Source organism: Sprattus sprattus (assembly GCF_963457725.1).
Source record: "Sprattus sprattus genome assembly, chromosome: 4".
Lineage (NCBI taxonomy): Eukaryota > Metazoa > Chordata > Actinopteri > Clupeiformes > Clupeidae > Sprattus > Sprattus sprattus.
The window spans coordinates 28,370,754-28,391,706 of NC_137923.1; the positions used below are offsets into that span (position 1 = coordinate 28,370,754).

Below are 20,953 nucleotides of genomic sequence, written 5' to 3' on the forward strand. Positions count from 1 at the left end.
AATCAGTGTAGTGGGGCCTTCTTCCAATATATTTTAGCTAGCAACCAAGCTCAACCATTATATTTTGGCTCCACTGACGTTTAGACATATGAGGGTATCTCAGAGTTTCGTTATACTGACTTACTGAGCTAAGTGAATTGTTGAAATTGCTATCTTGGTAAAAGGAAACATCTCTGCAACAATATTGGAATGAATGCGGTTACATAGCCAGCTTTACTTAAAGTTTATTGTAAGATAGGCCTATATGTTAGACTTAATGCAGTTAGAGTTAGACTGTAGGTCTAGTATCAAACGTAAGCAACACTTTTACTGTATAGCTAGAGAGCACGTGTATCACATTGGTTTATAGTCTGTCAAATTAGTTCTAGTTATTGGTGTTCGTTGGCATAAAAAGTTAGTCTTCTCTTATAAGCCTATAGTACATCTGATTAGAGCTAGCAACCATGAATTGCAGATTAAGGGGTCCCCTATCTCAGTGTTCATTTTGGCAGCTATTTTTAGATTCAGTCTTAAGACAAAAATGCATATTAGTTTTAGTCACATTTAGTCATAGTTATCCTTCTTAGTTTCAGTCTAGTTTTCGAAAACTCATTACAATTTAGTCTAGTTTTAGGCACATTTAAAATTCCATATTATAGCCACATTAAACTCATTCCCTTCCCTTCTCAGGCCCAGGGACCTCCTGTGTTGTGTCAACTGCATAGTAGTCTAGCTTGCAGTACTTACATTGTGGATGCAATTAGTCTCCAAGATACAGATCTCATGCCTACAGCTGAATTCGAATTTGTTTGTAATAAATAATCGAATGTGATGATGAAGTACGGTACGCAGCGTCTTAACTGAAGCTCAACTCAACTATTACAGCAGCTAGCTAGCTTGCCGCTAACGCTAACTGAAAACACATCGGAACACAGTGGCTAGCTAGGTAGCTAGCTGCTAATAAGTAACATATATAAGTAACACATCAGCAGTAATGAATCAAGTGTACTGATATTAAATGTACTACTTAATGTACTACTAACATGCCATTCTTAAATTAAAGAAAGTGACATGATGGTTAACGATTAACGAGTTAACGATGGATACCGACAATTAGCATACCTAGCTAGGTAGCATTACCATTGGATTTCAATGGCAGTTATGCTAGCTCTGGCTATCCAGTCAAAGGAGCCTTGTTTCTGGACACGTATCACTTGACGAGCGAGGGCAATACAGTCATCTGGAAAGTTTAAAATGATACTAAACGAAGGGAAATCTACTGTATGGAGAATTTTCTGCTCAGTAGACAATGCAGATTCTAATTAGGCTGGTGGATATGTCCAATGTAAGAAGTGTGAAGTTTTAATGAAATATGATTGATGCAACTGTCGTTCTCCATAACAACTTGGATTAACCTGGATGGCTGGATGAAGTTTCAGACCGAACGTCAAAGATCTTCAATGGTAAGACTTGTCGGTTGTGCCTCTGTTGGTGTCTCGTAAAACGTGAATTTTATTAAAGCATAGCGTGTGTATTGTGTAGCTATTTCATTCCGAGATTGCAGGGGAGTGAAATGCTCCGCTCTGCTGCTGGTATACAGACAGCCGGAAAGGTTAACAAACGGAATGAAATAGCTACACATTACACACGCTATGCCTTAATAAAACCCACGTTACTCACATACTGGTTAACACTGTTAGAGCGGGTGTATAAACTGTACCTGAAACTGTTGCCACTACATTCGTTTTAATATTTTGCACTCTCTATCTAACCACTTCTGGCATTTAAGAGAGCTTCTCCTATGTCAACTGATCTAATGTCAGTTGGCTAGAGTGCGTGACGTCACAATGGCTCAACCTTCCCCATGTTAGTCAATGAGAGAAAAAGGGGATGAAAAAGAGGGATAAAAAAGGAGTGGCAAAGAGTATCGCCACGAAAAGTCATAGCAGCTTGCACCGGATCGGGCCAGACGTTTTGGTGTTTGAATGGCGTCTCTAGCTCAATCGGGCGAGGAGTAGTTAGCTGCAAGAAAAACGTACGGAATAAACTAGAATGCGTTTCGTGAACGAACTGCGAGAGTGTGCTTGCTCTGTGACAGAGAGAACAAGTGCCTATGAATTAACATGTATTTACATCTACTCAATCAGTGTAGTGGGGCCTTCTTCCAATATATTTTAGCTAGCAACCAAGCTCAACCATTATATTTTGGCTCCACTGACGTTTAGACATATGAGGGTATCTCAGAGTTTCGTTATACTGACTTACTGAGCTAAGTGAATTGTTGAAATTGCTATCTTGGTAAAAGGAAACATCTCTGCAACAATATTAGAATGAATGCGGTTACATAGCCAGCTTTACTTAAAGTTTATTGTAAGATAGGCCTATATGTTAGACTTAATGCAGTTAGAGTTAGTCTGTAGGTGTAGTATCAAACGTAAGCAACACTTTTACTGTATAGATAGAGAGCACGTGTATCACATTGGTTTATAGTCTGTCAAATTAGTTCTAGTTATTGGTGTTCGTTGCCATACAAAGTTAGTCTTCTCTTATAAGCCTAGGTAGTACATCTGATTAGAGCTAGCAACCATGAATTGCAGATTAAGGGGTCCCCTATCTCAGTGTTCATTTTGGCAGCTATTTTTAGATTCAGTCTTAAGACAAAAATGCATATTAGTTTTAGTCACATTTAGTCATAGTTATCCTTCTTAGTTTCAGTCTAGTTTTCGAAAACTCATTACAATTTAGTCTAGTTTTAGGCACATTTAAAATTCCATATTATAGCCACATTAAACTCATTCCCTTCCCTTCTCAGGCCCAGGGACCTCCTGTGTTGTGTCAACTGCATAGTAGTCTAGCTTGCAGTACTTACATTGTGGATGCAATTAGTCTCCAAGATACAGATCTCATGCCTACAGCTGAATTCGAATTTGTTTGTAATAAATAATCGAATGTGATGATGAAGTACGGTACGCAGCGTCTTAACTGAAGCTCAACTCAACTATTAAAGCAGCTAGCTTGCCGCTAACGCTAACTGAAAACACATCGGAACACAGTGGCTAGCTAGGTAGCTAGCTGCTAATAAGTAACATATATAAGTAACACATCAGCAGTAATGAATCAAGTGTACTGATATTAAATGTACTACTAAATGTACTACTAACATGCCATTCTTAAATTAAAGCCAGTGACATGATGGTTAACGATTAACGAGTTAACGATGGATACCGACAATTAGCATACCTAGCTAGGTAGCATTACCATTGGATTTCAATGGCAGTTATGCTAGCTCTGGCTATCCAGTCAAAGGAGCCTTGTTTCTGACACGTATCACTTGACGAGCGAGGGCAATACAGTCATCTGGAAAGTTTAAAATGATACTAAACGAAGGGAAATCTACTGTATGGAGAATTTTCTGCTCAGTAGACAATGCAGATTCTAATTAGGCTGGTGGATATGTCCAATGTAAGAAGTGTGAAGTTTTAATGAAATATGATTGATGCAACTGTCGTTCTCCATAACAACTTGGATTAACCTGGATGGCTGGATGAAGTTTCAGACCGAACGTCAAAGATCTTCAATGGTAAGACTTGTCGGTTGTGCCTCTGTTGGTGTCTCGTAAAACGTGAATTTTATTAAAGCATAGCGTGTGTATTGTGTAGCTATTTCATTCCGAGATTGCAGGGGAGTGAAATGCTCCGCTCTGCTGCTGGTATACAGACAGCCGGAAAGGTTAACAAACGGAATGAAATAGCTACACATTACACACGCTATGCCTTAATAAAACCCACGTTACTCACATACTGGTTAACACTGTTAGAGCGGGTGTATAAACTGTACCTGAAACTGTTGCCACTACAGTACATTCGTTTTAATATTTTGCACTCTCTATCTAACCACTTCTGGCATTTAAGAGAGCTTCTCCTATGTCAACTGATCTAATGTCAGTTGGCTAGAGTGCGTGACGTCACAATGGCTCAACCTTCCCCATGTTAGTCAATGAGAGAAAAAGGGGATGAAAAAGAGGGATAAAAAAGGAGTGGCAAAGAGTATCGCCACGAAAAGTCATAGCAACCTCCACCGGATCGGGCCGGACGTTTTGGTGTTTGAATGGCGTCTCTAGCTCAAACGGGCGAGGAGGAGTTAGCTGCAAGAAAAACGGGGAGAATAAATAAATAAATAAAGAAAACTTGACGATAACAATACTGTGCTTCCCTTCGGGCAAGCACACTAATAAATAAAGAAAACTTGACGATAACAATACTGTGCTTCCCTTCGGGCAAGCACACTAACTAGAATGCGTTTCGTGAACGAACTGCGAGAGTGTGCTTGCTCTGTGACAGAGAGAACAAGTGCCAATGAATTAACATGTATTTACATCTACTCAATCAGTGTAGTGGGGCCTTCTTCCAATATATTTTAGCAAGCAACCAAGCTCAACCATTATATTTTGGCTCCACTGACGTTTAGACATATGAGGGTATCTCAGAGTTTCGTTATACTGACTTACTGAGCTAAGTGAATTGTTGAAATTGCTATCTTGGTAAAAGGAAACATCTCTGCAACAATATTGGAATGAATGCGGTTACATAGCCAGCTTTACTTATAGGCCTATCTTACAATAAACTTTATGTTAGACTTAATGCAGTTAGAGTTAGACTGTAGGTCTAGTATCAAACGTAAGCAACACTTTTACTGTATAGCTAGAGAGCACGTGTATCACATTGGTTTATAGTCTGTCAAATTAGTTCTAGTTATTGGTGTTCGTTGGCATAAAAAGTTAGTCTTCTCTTATAAGCCTATAGTACATCTGATTAGAGCTAGCAACCATGAAAAACCTCTTCTGAAACTAAGAAGGATAACTATGACTAAATGTGACTAAAACTAATATGCATTTTTGTCTTAAGACTGAATCTAAAATAGCTGCCAAAATTAATACATCTCAGTGTTCATTTTGGCAGCTATTTTAGATTCAGCAGCTATTTTAGATTCAGTGCATATTAGTTTTAGTCACATTTAGTCATAGTTATCCTTCTTAGTTTCAGTCTAGTTTTCGAAAACTGAGCACACTACAACAGCTACGCTGTGTGTACATCCTCAAACGTTTTTCAGTTAACCTAATGATTCAAGGTCTCTCATGAATCATTACTCCCAGGACACGGGTTAATGTTAACTCACGCTATCGGTCACAACAAGTTACTTGGGATATGCTACCTCATAGTTAGCTAACGTTAGCTAGCTAAACGTTTACAGAGGCTAACGTGAAGCTTCAATCAAAAATTATTAGCTAGCTTTCCAAGCTAGCTGACACAACCTAAACACTCGACTTTCCCTTTGAAGTCAACTTAACGTTGGCTAATATATTCTAATAACTAGTTATCATTGACAGTTACAAGCTAATTTACCAAACTCCTTTCTGTCCTAAATTGAGCAGTTGCTGGTGTGAGCTACAATATGGAAGCTAGCAAAGCCATTTCTAGCTCTACTTCACAATACTGCTGCCTAGTGTAATAAGTTAACGTAAAACATAAATGTTTATAAAGTATCAGACATAAACAGGATACAACACACCAGTTACCAATTGATATTATGTGTTTATATATACCGAAAATGTCAGTAAATCCAGATGATGATTATGCTGCTGCTGCTGCTGTTGGTCCTGTCGAAAACCCTGGAGTCGCGACCCTGTCAGTTGTTTCCATGTGAAATCAATGGAATGCTTCACTTTTTGGCGCCGTATTGACAACTGTCTGTCACTCGCACACTGTGCTTGTAAATTATTTTTCAAGTTTGCACGTACCTATTTATGCGAGTGAAATACTCGCACTGTAGAGCCCTGGAAGGTGTCTCTTAATATTCCTACAGTTGAATGGAGAACGACTGATAGAGCGGGTGACGTCACAATGGCTCAACCTTCCCCATGTTAGTCAATGAGAGAAAAAGGGGATGAAAAAATGGAATAAAAAAGGAGTGGCAAGGGGTACCGCCACGAAAAGTCATAGCAGCTTGCACCGGATCGGGCCGGACGTTTTGGTGTTTGAATGGCGTCTCTAGCTCAATCGGGCGAGGAGTAGTTAGCTGCAAGAAAAACGTACGGAATAAATAAATAAACTAGAATGCGTTTCGTGAACGAACTGCGAGAGTGTGCTTGCTCTGTGACAGAGAGAACAAGTGCCTATGAATTAACATGTATTTACATCTACTCAATCAGTGTAGTGGGGCCTTCTTCCAATATATTTTAGCAAGCAACCAAGCTCAACCATTATATTTAGGCTCCACTGACGTTTAGACATATGAGGGTATCTCAGAGTTTCGTTATACTGACTTACTGAGCTAAGTGAATTGTTGAAATTGCTATCTTGGTAAAAGGAAACATCTCTGCAACAATATTAGAATGAATGCGGTTACATAGCCAGCTTTACTTAAAGTTTATTGTAAGATAGGCCTATATGTTAGACTTAATGCAGTTAGAGTTAGTCTTTAGGTGTAGTATCAAACGTAAGCAACACTTTTACTGTATAGATAGAGAGCACGTGTATCACATTGGTTTATAGTCTGTCAAATTAGTTCTAGTTATTGGTGTTCGTTGCCATACAAAGTTAGTCTTCTCTTATAAGCCTAGGTAGTACATCTGATTAGAGCTAGCAACCATGAATTGCAGATTAAGGGGTCCCCTATCTCAGTGTTCATTTTGGCAGCTATTTTTAGATTCAGTCTTAAGACAAAAATGCATATTAGTTTTAGTCACATTTAGTCATAGTTATCCTTCTTAGTTTCAGTCTAGTTTTCGAAAACTCATTACAATTTAGTCTAGTTTTAGGCACATTTAAAATTCCATATTATAGCCACATTAAACTCATTCCCTTCCCTTCTCAGGCCCAGGGACCTCCTGTGTTGTGTCAACTGCATAGTAGTCTAGCTTGCAGTACTTACATTGTGGATGCAATTAGTCTCCAAGATACAGATCTCATGCCTACAGCTGAATTCGAATTTGTTTGTAATAAATAATCGAATGTGATGATGAAGTACGGTACGCAGCGTCTTAACTGAAGCTCAACTCAACTGTTACAGCAGCTAGCTTGCCGCTAACGCTAACTGAAAACACATCGGAACACAGTGGCTAGCTAGGTAGCTAGCTGCTAATAAGTAACATATATAAGTAACACATCAGCAGTAATGAATCAAGTGTACTGATATTAAATGTACTACTAAATGTACTACTAACATGCCATTCTTAAATTAAAGCCAGTGACATGATGGTTAACGATTAACGAGTTAACGATGGATACCGACAATTAGCATACCTAGCTAGGTAGCATTACCATTGGATTTCAATGGCAGTTATGCTAGCTCTGGCTATCCAGTCAAAGGAGCCTTGTTTCTGGACACGTATCACTTGACGAGCGAGGGCAATACAGTCATCTGGAAAGTTTAAAATGATACTAAACGAAGGGAAATCTACTGTATGGAGAATTTTCTGCTCAGTAGACAATGCAGATTCTAATTAGGCTGGTGGATATGTCCAATGTAAGAAGTGTGAAGTTTTAATGAAATATGATTGATGCAACTGTCGTTCTCCATAACAACTTGGATTAACCTGGATGGCTGGATGAAGTTTCAGACCGAACGTCAAAGATCTTCAATGGTAAGACTTGTCGGTTGTGCCTCTGTTGGTGTCTCGTAAAACGTGAATTTTATTAAAGCATAGCGTGTGTATTGTGTAGCTATTTCATTCCGAGATTGCAGGGGAGTGAAATGCTCCGCTCTGCTGCTGGTATACAGACAGCCGGAAAGGTTAACAAACGGAATGAAATAGCTACACATTACACACGCTATGCCTTAATAAAACCCACGTTACTCACATACTGGTTAACACTGTTAGAGCGGGTGTATAAACTGTACCTGAAACTGTTGCCACTACATTCGTTTTAATATTTTGCACTCTCTATCTAACCACTTCTGGCATTTAAGAGAGCTTCTCCTATGTCAACTGATCTAATGTCAGTTGGCTAGAGTGCGTGACGTCACAATGGTTCAACCTTCCCCATGTTAGTCAATGAGAGAAAAAGGGGATGAAAAAGAGGGATAGAAAAGGAGTGGCAAAGAGTATCGCCACGGAAAGTCATAGCAGCTTGCACCGGATCGGGCCGGACGTTTTGGTGTTTGAATGGCGTCTCTAGCTCAATCGGGCGAGGAGTAGTTAGCTGCAAGAAAAACGTACGGAATAAATAAATAAATAAAGAAAACTTGACGATAACAATACTGTGCTTCCCTTCGGGCAAGCACACTAACTAGAAAATGCATTTCCTGAAGGAAATACCAGTGCATGAAATGCAAAAGTTAGGAAAGGAAGAAGAAAAGAAAGAAGGTAAGAAGGAAACTAGAAAATGCATTTCCTGAAGGAAATACCAGTGCATGAAATGCAAAGGTTAAGAAAGGAAGAAGAAAAGAAAGAAGAGTGAAAGAAGGAAAGAAGAAAGGAAAGAAGAGTGTAAGAAGGAAAGAAGAGTGAAGAAAGGAAAGAAAAGTGGAAGAAGGAAAGAAGAGTGGATGAAGGAAAAAAGAAAGGCAAGAAGAGTGGAAGAAGGAAAGACAAAAGGAAAGAAGAGTGAAGAAAGGAGAGAAGAGTGGAAGAGGGAAAGAAGAGTGAAAGAAGGAAAGAAGAAAAGAAAGAAGAGTGAAGAAAGGAAAGAAGAGTGGAAGAAGGAAAGAAGAAAAGAAAGAAGAGTGAAATAATGAAAGAAGAAAGGAAAGAAGAGTGAAGGAAGGAAAGAAGAGTGGAAGAAGGAAATAAGGAAAGAAAGAAGAGTGAAAGAAGGAAAGAAGAAAGGAAAGAAGAGTGTAAGAAGGAAAGAAGAGTGAAGAAAGGAAAGAAAAGTGGAAGAAGGAAAGAAGAGTGGATGAAGGAAAAAAGAAAGGCAAGAAGAGTGGAAGAAGGAAAGAAAAATGGAAGAAGAAAATAAGAAAGGAAAGAAGAGTGGAAGAAGGAAAGAAGAGTGAACAAGAGTGGCTCTGGATGAAGAGATAAAGAGAGAGTGAAAATATTGAAAAAAGGAGATAAAAATGGAGTGAAGAAGAGAGATTGAGTGTGAGAGAAAGTTGACAGAGAGAAAGATGGAGAGATGGAGAGAAAAAAAATAGAGAATGGATGGTGTCTTAATGTTCCTAGTTACAGTTAAATTGAGAGGGACAGAGAGAGAAGAGGTTCTTTGGATTTGGCACAGGTGTCAGTGAAGCATACTAAGGCAGAAGGCAGTAACTTCTAGGTTAAAGCTCAGTGGTATGATAACAATGGAATAATGACCCTATTAATTAATCAGTAGTAATACTATTTCATTTATCACAATTACCAATACAATGATTATCACACACACACACACACACACACACACACACACACACACACACACCATTGAATTATCACATTAAGCACATAAAACAATGAACTTGAATTGTCACATGAAACACATAAAACATCTATGTCAGTCCATTGGGGTGTGTGTGTGTGTGTGTGTGTGTGTGTGTGTGTGTGTGTGTGTGAGAGAGAGAGAACGATAGAGAATGAGGCCCATTTTCCCCCTCCACATGCCCCCGCTCGCCAAGCGAAGTTACCCGATTTAGATGCACCTTTTTCGGACTAGCCACAGGCACTGGGTGGGGGAATAGCCCGATAGCTTAGCATATCTGCCATGCAATTCTAATGGTAATGCTACCTAACTTGGTATGCTAACTGTCGGTAGCCTATACATCGTGAAATCAACCAAAATACTGATGTCACTGGCTTTAATTTGATAATGGCATGATAGTAGTACATTTAATATCAGTACATTTGTTTAATTACTGCTGATATTTTACAAATACGTCAAAAACTCATTTTTGACCAAACTTGAAGTTACGGTCTTTTGCCTTAGCACGGCAGAGTAAAGCACAGGTGCAAGCCAGTTTAAAGACCCTATTATGATGTCATAATGGCCCAATGTAAGTCAATGGGAGAAATTTATATTCGTTTTTCTTTAATATCTTAAAAAGTATAAAGTTTAGAAAAGTGAAAAATACATAGCATAAGTGTCGTTTACAAGACCTACGCGACAAAGTTTGAATGAAGTTTCTACGTTAAGTGGTTCGGGCTGAATTAATCGCAGAAAAAGGTAACAAGAATAAGAAGAAGAAGCCTAGGAATAACAATACAGGGCATTTCATGCACTGTAATAAGAAAGGAAAGAAGAGTGGAAGAAGGAAAGAAGAAAGGAAAGAAGAGTGAAGAAAGGAGAGAAGAGAGGATGAAGGAAAGAAGAGTGAAAGAAGGAAAGAAGAAAAGAAAGAAGAGTGAAGAAAGGAAAGAAGAGTGGAAGAAGAAAAGAAAGAAGAGTGAAGAAAGGAAAGAAGAGTGAAAGAAGGAAAGAAGAAAGGAAAGAAGAGTGAAGAAAGGAGAGAAGAGAGGATGAAGGAAAGAAGAGTGAAAGAAGGAAAGAAGAAAAGAAAGAAGAGTGAAGAAAGGAAAGAAGAGTGGAGAAAGGAAAGAAGAGTGGAAGAAGAAAAGAAAGAAGAGTGAAGAAAGGAAAGAAGAGTGAAAGAAGGAAATAGTAGTTGAAGAAGGAAAGAAGAAAGGAAAGAAGAGTGAAAGAAGGAAAGAAGAAAGGAGAGTGAAGAAAGGAAAGAAAAGTGAAAGAAGGAAAGAAGAGTGGAAGAAGGAAAGAAGAAAGGAAAGAAGAGTGGAAGAAGGAAAGAAGAGTGGAAGAGAAAAAGAGTGAAAATATTGAAAAAAGGAGATAAAAATGGAGTGAAGAAGAGAGATTTAGTGTGAGAGAAAGTAGACTGAGAGGGATAGAGAGAAAGATGGAGAGATGGAGAGAAAAAAAAGTAGAGAATGGAAGGTGTCTTAATGTTCCTAGTTACAGTTAAATTGAGATGGACAGAGAAGAGGTTCCTTTGATTTGGCGCAGCTGTCAGTGAAGCACAGGTGCAAGCCAGTTTAAAGACCCTATTATGATGTCATAATGGCCCAATGTAAGTCAATGGGAAAATTTTTAGATTCGTTTTTATTTAATATCTTAAAAAGTATAAAGTTTAGAAAAGTGAAAAATACATAGCATAAGTGTCCTTTACAAGACCTACGCGACAAAGTTTGAATGAAGTTTCTACGTTAAGCGGTTCGGGCTGAATTAATCGCAGAAAAAGGTAACAAGAATAAGAAGAAGAAGCCTAGGAATAACAATACAGGGCATTTCATGCACTGTAATAAAGAAAACTTGACGATAACAATACTGTGCTTCCCTTCGGGCAAGCACACTAATAAAGAAAACTTGACGATAACAATACTGTGCTTCCCTTCGCGCAAGCACACTAACTAACGAAATCTCTTGAAATGTGCTGACTTTGACATTATGACAAACTAGTTACTCAACGACTGTCCTTACACAGTCAAACATCAAGCAAGTGCAACACAAGACTAAGCAAGACGGCAAATAAAAAGCTGCAGCAGGGAAAGGCCACACTCATGTGCCTGGCCACCAAGGGCTTCCTCTGGGACTGGAGGCTGAGCTGGAAGGTGGACGGGAGCAGCAGGAGCTCCGCGGGGAGCCAGAGCCCTGCGCTCCTGGAGGAGGACGGCCTCTACAGCTGGAGCAGCACCCTCACCCTCACCCAGGGCCAGTGGAGGAAGGGGGCAAAGGTCACCTGTGAAGCCACACAGGGCAACCAGCATCCCGTCACTCAGAATATCAAGACGGGAGACTGCTCCGAGTAGAGACAGAGCACTCACACATGCTTACACAGAGGGAGAAACACACACAAACACACACACATGCACACACACACACACACACACACACACACACACACGCACACATTGATACACAGGAAAAATGAGAGAGTATTTTTTCCAGAGTTACCATTATTTTCCTCTAAAAGAGTAATTTTTACTCATTTTGGATTGTAATCATTTCCAGTGGCCACTAGAGTCGGAGGAAAAAAATAGAGTAAATCTTATTGGAGTAATATCAAGAACACGCCCACTAAACTTTCTTAGGTTTCGTTTCTGCCGCCATTTTCTATCGCAGTTGAGGTGAGCGGCAGTTGTGGACGCCGTTGAGACAGGTAAGTCAGCAAACTACTAAATTCGATTTTATTTAAGATAAAATGTCAGCTAAATTAGTTTTGGCCTACTTGAAATGTAAACGCCTGCTGCGAGTAACATTGCAGCAGGCGAGTTTGTGGGTCTCACACTGCGTAACTGCCAATGTCGATGCTAACGTTAGCTTCAGCACAAACTATAATGTTAGATGTGAATTTAAACCGAGCCTCACTCTTGTTAGCTTCATTTACCACAGTTATGCTTTCACTGAGCTTAATATTTACTGACCATTTTATCGAAGGTTTTCTCTGAATTTGGTTTGTGCCCTCGGTTAGCAAGTGTGTTTTAATTACATTTTCTAGGGATCAGTCTAGTATGTGTGGACTGTTTTCTCTGCTGTTCGATTAGCAAGCATGTGTTGAGTTGACTTTGACCAGTTTGTCCTTCGGTTAGTAAGTGTTTTTTTTTCTTTTGTGGACCCCTAGCAAACACGTGTATTTTACTCTGAATTGAGGCATTTACACAGACCGTTTTAGCTAACTGACATGTGGTAGCCTATCGAGCCTACCTGTACATAGGGCTTTAGCTAATTGTAGCATTGTAGCTTAAGCTAATTGTAGCATGATGCATGAATTGTTGTGCTCTATATCATCTTAGTATCTTTATCTTATCAGTAAGCTTAATATTTACTGACCATTTTATCGAAGGTTTACTCTGATTTTGGTTTGTGCCCTCGGTTAGCAAGTGTGTTTTAATTACATTTTCTATGGATCAGTCTAGTATGTGTGGACTGTTTTCTCTGCTGTTCGATTAGCAAGCACGTGTTGAGTTGACTTTGACCAGTTTGTTCTTCGGTTAGTAAGTGGTTTTTAGTGTGTGGACCGCTAGCAAACACGTGTATTTTTACTCTGAATTGAGGCATTTACACCGACCTATTGAGTCTACCTGTAGGTAGGGCTTTTGTAATACTCAAGCTAATTGTAGCATTCAGTGCATGAATTGTTGTGCTCTATATCATCTTAGTAATTTTCTTTTTTTCCCCGTAAAGGATGCATGCTGTAAGAGTGAAGTACCGAGAGCGCCAGAAATACATTTGTTATGAAGGGCAACTGACCTTCAAATCATTTTTGGAGTGTGGTGAGTAAAACAAATTGCACAGCCTACTGGGTGTCATGTGTAAATTAGTGGTGATGTCTTAATTTATTATTATTGTGGTCGTCAAGGACCCTTAGAGGTATAATGTATTTGATTTTGGAACCCCCATCTCTAAATTTTTCGTGTACACTGAGAAAATGAATGATTTGAGGTAATGTTTGCTGTAAAAGTATATTCTAGATTTGCAAAAATCTTCATGATTAAAAATAAGAAATAAAATGCAGATCTGCAAGCTCATAGCATTGCACTCGTAAACTTATAAAATTGTTGTTTTAAGTGGTTCAGATGTGAAGTGACACAGATGTGACCTATAATAAAAATAATATGATGCAATATTTTTTTGATTTCACAGTTTCCAAGAAATTTGAAATTCCTACCTTGGACTTAAAAGTCTATGATGATTTGAACACTGAAGTTGACGAGGACGCGTTTGCGTTTCTTGTAATGAAACCAGACCTGGGTGTGCTTGAAGTCTGTTTGCCCAAGGGCTCAGATTTTGAGGGTGAGTCACTTGTTAACTTGGAGTCACTTGTTAACTTTAGTCCTAACCTTGTAATGCAACATAGTAAAGAGAGACTTATCCACGTTGCATGACATTTTGAATAAACATGCCCCATCAGACACTTAAAAAAGCATCTGAGGAATAACTAGCTTGGTGTGTGGATCCATCCTAATCTAATGTGATCTTTTACATTACTCTTATCACAGATGATCCCCTCTTAATAATGACATGTTATTATAATCACACCTGTTATGTTAACATGCTAGAATCAGTGAGCCCCTCTACAAGCCACTCCGTTGCCAGCAGCAACAGCTCCTTCCTCAGCTCTAGTGCAGAAAATGAAGGGGACTCTGATGACACCATCATTTTGCAGCCTAGTCCTGGCCAAAGAAACAGAGATGACCTGGCTCGTCTTGCTCGGGTAAGCTTTGCAGATGGAGAGATCAATATGTTGATTCTGATAAAAGGGGTAAGGGGGGGGAAATGGCCAAGTAAATTGGGGCATGGTTTACATTTTTGTAAATACTGTAAATGTAATTGGCCACCAAATCCATTTCCCCCCCCCCCCCCCCCTCTTTTTTTCCCCCTCACACTTAGATGATTGAAAAGATTCTGAGGAAGAAACCTGGAGGAGAGAGGATCCTTACAGAGTACGCTCGGACAAAAAGCCTAACAGATTCCAGAAGACGTGACATGGTGAAGATATTGGTTGCACACATGGCGAGTGAACATGGGTATGTGGTCATGTAATTAACATCCAACCCTAACATTTATGGTTTTATTTGGTTCAGACCAAGTGCAGTAGGCATCGGTATAGGAGTACTTTTGTTTGGATCTCATACGTGTGTGTGTGCATACTTTAGGACGAGCCCTTCAAGGCGTGTTAAAGAGGACTACGCAAAGGGCATCACTGCCTTGTTTCCATACCTGGCCGATCCCCAGGGCACTTTGGGCTATGTAAGTAAATAAAACAAGTCTAACCTCTTCACTCATTCCTTCTAGTATTGATCAAAAAACCAAGTGAGATTGCAACAAATTATTAACATTTCTAAATGCTGACCTTGTCTCCTAACCTCAACAAGTTGAACACAGCAGATGTCAGACTGGTTGACCTTGATTTCATCAATTCTCCAGACAAGAACATGTGTTAGTTTTTTAAGGAGGAAAAATAAACACTTCCTTGGTTTTTAGGAGCATTATTACAATCCAGTAGATGGGGGTGGATTTCTTGCATGGAGAGTGAAAACGCTTCAAAAAGAAGCCTCAGAAGGACAAAAGAAAAGAAACCCTCAGCCACTGACAGGTACATGATTTCAAGTGTGTTAGATTTTTTTTTTTTTTATGAGTTCACATGTTCAATTCATCTTTAATGTGCATAGTGCTTTTTTGTTACAGTGATGTGCATTGCAGGGGGTTTAGCAAAAAGACGATTGGCCGTTTGTGTAAGGGGTGAAAGTGGCTTAACTATTTTGAGAAGTAAAGCAAGTATTGCATCAGTATGTGGTTTCACTGTTACAGGTCACTGTTCACTGATCATTGTTACAGGTGGTCCAGATTCTGGTGACAGAACCCCCTTCAGTAAGGAAAATCGGCTAACCACAGAAACCCAGTGTTGTGAGGCCATTGCACTCATGAAGCATACAACTGATGAAGCAATCATCAAGGAGAAGATGAAACAGACCTTCATCCATCGCCAAGAAATGGTTCATGACCCAGTGAAGTCCTCTGAAATATTCACCACCTTTCCAAGATTTCTTGACATCACGGGAATGGTATGTTGCTCTTCGAATGCCTTGCATTAAAATCAAGCTGAAATGAAAAATGACTTAAACGGACACATTCCTGGTCAGTCCAGGTGCACCTATTAACAATATATGCCATGTTGTTTTCTGTATTCCATCTTGTCTGCAGATAGTGCAGGATTTCAGTCTGATGTTTGGTGATGACATCTCTGCAAAGTTCCTGGAGAAGTGGCCTACTCACTACAGGCAGAAAGTCCTTGAACAAAGCCGTGGCCTCACCCAGACAAGCGACCTTGAAGAGCTCCTTCATAACGCTGAATCCACAACAGAAGAACTGGAAGATGGTACACTCAAATTAAATAAATAATAATAATGGAAGAAGGAAATGGTTTGGAACAAAACAATAAACATTTTAGTAAGAATGTCTTTCTGAATTTTCTTGTATTTTCAGGATGGGACAGTGAGATGTCCTCCATCTTGCTCCTTATCCACCTCATGCCACCATCACCTCATGGCCGCAACAAGAGACCAGGAAAGCTCTCTGCCAGACAAGCCATTGACCACCTTGTGAAATTCATCAAGGTAATGTTACAGTTTAAAGTTTAAAAGGGCTCACTGTTCTGTCCGTAATATTAAATCTTAAAACTATACTCTTGTGAAATCATGTGATGACCATGCTCATCTGTAATCAATGAGTGCCGTGTGATATTTCTCTGATTTGGCTCCCCACAGATCGATCACCATCAGCCCCAGATACGCTGATATGAATAAATCTCTTTATTTTACATTTAGCAAAGTAAAAAATATAAGGCTGAAATCTTGCATTTTGTGGCAGTAAGTGATTCTGGTGGTGATGATTGGGCCCTAAACTGCAACAGATACATTTTAATAGCAAGACTGATTAAGTTTTCTTTTCACAGACTGGGACCAGTATTGAAGGGCATCTGGACAGCATCACAGAGAGCCGTCAACCCTATCTACTGGCTGTGGGAACCAAGAGGAGCGCCACACACAAATATTTCATTGTTATCGACAAACATGCAATCCCGTGTCAGTCACCAGATTCTCTTTCCTCTTTGGACGAGCTTTTTAAAGCTCATTTCGTCTTCGCTACCTCGTACAACAGGGATCTGGCCAATGTCTACCACTTCTTGCAAACCGCAGTTTATCAGATTGATACTGCTACCACCAAGGTGAATCCCAGGGTCAAAGAGATGAGAGCTCGGATGCTGCACTGATTTTGATACCTTGAGATGTTTTGTTTTATTTGCAAAGGCCCTCAAGCAAATGACAGTTCACTAATTAAGCACTTGAAGGTGATCCACGGACTTTGTTCAGGAAAGACACTTCGTCTGAAATGTGGTCAGCCTGCTTGTTCTCGTTTCTTTGGTACTTTTTCAGGGTTTCGAAAGCATCTTAAAGCACATGGACCTTGTGATCCTGGTGAAGGCCCCTCAACTGAAGATTTAGCTGTAAGTGTTGTTGATGACTTTCCATTTAACAGTGCCCCCTCTGACCCAGTCCTTCTTAATAAGAGTCTTGTGGACAGCTGTGCTGCGACAGTGGCTGAACTTAAAGTGGCAGGTGTAGGCGAAACTATCATTAACTGTTTGGTTACTTCAATGGAAGAGATTGTTGATGATATCCATAATCAAGCAAAAGAATCTGTGAAGCAGTGTCTATCTTTACAGGAACCTATCAAAAGTGAGGTTGAGTGTAAAATTGATCAGTGCTTTAAAAAAATTGAAAATCCTTTTGGTGTCTTAAATTCTGAAACTAAGAGAAGGCAGTATTTCACAGAGAAGTGGGGAAGGGTGGAACCTGTTGAATGTGTTCTTGGTACAAGATTTGATACACGGCGCAATCGGACTACTGGAACTTATGATCCAGTTGTTGTCACTGATAAATTGGTTTATATCCCAGTTTTGAAAACATTAGACTTCATTTACAAACACCCTAAGATAAAAGAGATGATGCAGAGTCATTCCAGTTCAAGAAAAGATCTTCTTAATGACTTTTGTGATGGAGATCTTTTCAAGAGTCATCCTTTATTTTCAAAACAGAAGCATGCAATTCAGTTGCAACTTTTCTATGATGATTTTGAATGCGCAAATCCGTTGGGGAGTAAAAAGGGAATACATAAAATAGGAGCAATCTATTTCACCTTGCGCAATCTTTCTCCAAAGCACAACTCAATGCTGCTTAATATTCATTTGGTCGCTTTATTCCATGCCCAAGACATTAAAACATATGGCTTTTCTAAAATACTTGATCCAATTGTGCAAGACATTAAAGAGCTGGAGACTAAGGGAATTCGGGTCCCACTGTATGAAGAAAATGTGTATGGAACTATTGTCCAAGTTACTGGTGACAACCTGGGTCTTCATAGTTTGTTTGGTTTCGTAGAATCATTTAGTGCCAGATATTGTTGTCGCTTTTGTCTAGCTGAGAAAGAGGACTTTCAGACAGAATACACAGAAGATTCACCCAAGATAGTGATGCGAACTCAAGCACTTCACGCAGAACACTGCCAAATGATGGAGAAAACTCTTAGTCTTCCCTATGTGATGGGTGTTAAACGTTCTTGTATTCTAAATTCCTTGCAGTACTTCAACACATGTGAGAACTTCTCTGTCGATATTATGCACGATATCTTGGAGGGCGTGGCACAATATGAAATGAAGTTGCTTATACTATACTTGATCAAAAACTACACAACATCAAAGGAAATAGACAGGAGAATTAAGAACTTTAACTATGGCTACATGGCTCAAAACAACAAGCCACCTTCATTGAAGTTGGTAGAGGGCTCAAATGACTTGGGTTTAAATGCGATCCAATCTTGGTGTTTACTTCGCAATCTCCCACTTATATTTGGAGACTTGGTTTGTCCAGATGATCCACACTGGTATTTGCTTCTGTTGTTGCTTCAAATAGCAGATATTGTATTTTCTCCCATGTTATCAACTGGCATTACCATTTATTTGAAACATTTGATTTCAGAGCACCATGGGTTATTCAAGCATTTGTTTCCCTGCAAGAGGCTCCTGCCAAAGCATCATTTTATGGTGCATTATCCTACATGTATTCGTAAAATTGGACCACTTTTGCATACCTGGTGCATGCGCTATGAAGCGAAGCACAATTTCTTTAAAAAACAACTAAAAAGCTTCAAAAATATAACTAAAACATTGGCAAGGAAACACCAAAGTCAAGTAGCATATAGTTGGCAGACATTTGAGCCCGACAGACTGGTGCTTGGTCCAAGTAAAATGGTAGCTTTAAACGTGATGGACAGGGGCTGTGAGATAGCAGAGGCTCTTCAGGTATCAATTGACACTAAGGTGTTGGATGTTAGATGGGCCAAACACCATGGAAATATGTATCGTCCAGGTTTAGTTGTTTGTCTTAAAGTGCTTAATGAGATGCCAGTTTTTCACAAAATCCACCGTGTTGTTCTTAAAGATGAGAGGCTACTGTTGTGTACATTTGCACTCCAAACACTGTGTATGGATGAGCATTTTTATGCATTTAAAGTTGTGTGTACTGCAGAAGGACCTCATGTTGTTGATGTCAAAGAGCTTTTTTGTTACAAAGCATTCGATATGCAGATGTCATACAGTAATGATGATTCAAGTTTGTTTATTGTCCCATACTGTTTCCTGTGATAAAAGAATCGCTAAGCTCTAACTATTGCACTGGAGATGAACAATGGAATTCTGAATTTCTTTGCCCATAACTCAAATTCTAATTTATTCATATTTTCTCCTGTTTTATCTAACCGACCCAATTTCAAAGAGCACATTGTGTCCAAATTGTGATGGCCCACCAATTGGGCATATATGTTTTGGCTGGGCTGATGGCAATTGCAATATTTTACAGCTTTATCTGCAGCTACTGATGGTGTGGTGATGTGCATACCAGTTTACAATATTCTATTTGTTTTTATCAAAAAATTATAGGGATGTGTCACCCTGAAAGACTTTTTTTCCCCCCTCATATATTATGGGTGCTCAGTGCATGTGATATGCATTTAAGAAAAATAAAAGTGCATTGTTGAATATTCATTTTCTGGTCTTTTTTATTTCAAACATTTTAATCCAGTTATCATTATTAAAAAACACTATTGAGTAAAATACAACTCTTTATTGAGTGAAATAGAACTCTAGTCGTAGTAGAATTAGACTTCTATTTTGAGGCAGTTACTACTCTGTACAGAGTAAAAAAACAACTCAATTAATAGTAGAATTGGAACTCTATTTTGAGGCAGTTACTACTCTGTATAGGGTAAAATACAACTCTGTATTGAGTGAAATGGTGTTGGAGTTGTTCTCATTTTATGCTAAATTGAGTACATTTTAATCTTGTGGAGTAAAATATGAACTCTAGATAGAATAGAAATAACTCTGAAAATGTAACTCTATGACGAGAGTAAATTTTACTCTTTTTGGACTGGGACCAAATACTGTCTTTTTGGGAGTAAAATTTTACTCAAATTGAGTAAAATTTACTCTTCAAAATTTCCTGTGTAGACACACACATACACATACATGTTCACATACATACTGTATTCTGGTATTAAACTAAATATGCTTCATGTTTTCATATTTGCCCATATGTTTTGTGATTGTTTTGTTCCTTTACATGAACTGCAGAGAAAAATAAAAATCTTGTTTATCATTATTGTCATCCAGCAATTGTATCATTGTTTTGTGGGGGAATTAAAGTAAATTAAATGTCTTTAGTACCAAAACAATACAATTCTTCAAGGCGCTTTACAGAGCCCAGTGCCTGAACCCCCTCAGAATAAGCACAGTGGCAATAGGGCAGGAAGAAACCTTCAGCAGAGCACTCAAGTATTGAAGAACATCTTAGGGGCTATACAGTTTGTTAGGAAGATTACTATTACAAGGGTAAGTAGAATAATGGAACCGAAAACTATGTCGCTTGTGGCTAGCGTAGTATGGGGTAGAATAAGTGGATGGCAGTTAGGTGAGGTGTGGGTAGGTGTAGGCCGAGGGTTTCTACAAGTGGATCAGGTGAATAGACTACAGCAGCATCCCACAGCAAAGATAGCTCTTGGGATAAAATGGCCTGTTAGGGTCTTTTAGGTGGTCTGTCACGCTTTGATGTTTTTGCATTTTTCACCTAAACCATTGATGCAAACGTTGCAAATATGATTATATCCTAGAGGACCTCAACAATAATATATATCTATTCGTATGTGTCAAAATACATTCCATACTGTAGTTAAATATCAAAAGCTGTGTCCGCAGGCCATGCCAGGGCTTCACTGTTTAAAGAAGACAGTGCCTCCCCACCCCCAACTTCACAGCACGGCAAAAAATAAATCAATACAAAAAACCCTCCTGAACAGAAACGGTTTAAAGCTGAAATAAATGCATTAGTATATTTTTTTATCAAGTCGTCTTATATTGTCATTTGTCACTTACACTACAAGCCCCATATTCGCAGCATTTGTGTGAGTTTTAAAATAGCAGTTTT

The 20,953-nt window shown here is 39.1% G+C and overlaps 1 protein-coding gene across 1 annotated transcript; it reads left to right on the forward strand.

Annotated features, from left to right (window-relative positions):
- Window positions 1-13,965: 13,965 nt before the first annotated feature.
- Window positions 13,966-16,918, forward strand: LOC308363442 (uncharacterized protein; the record flags this gene model as incomplete). The annotated part of the gene is made up of 6 exons (XM_080836251.1): window positions 13,966-14,127; window positions 15,344-15,478; window positions 15,618-15,792; window positions 15,900-16,030; window positions 16,369-16,641; window positions 16,850-16,918. 6 exons carry the CDS (start codon window positions 13,966-13,968, stop codon window positions 16,916-16,918), a joined length of 945 nt encoding a protein of 314 aa, XP_080692377.1.
- Between the last annotated feature and the right edge of the window lie 4,035 nt (window positions 16,919-20,953).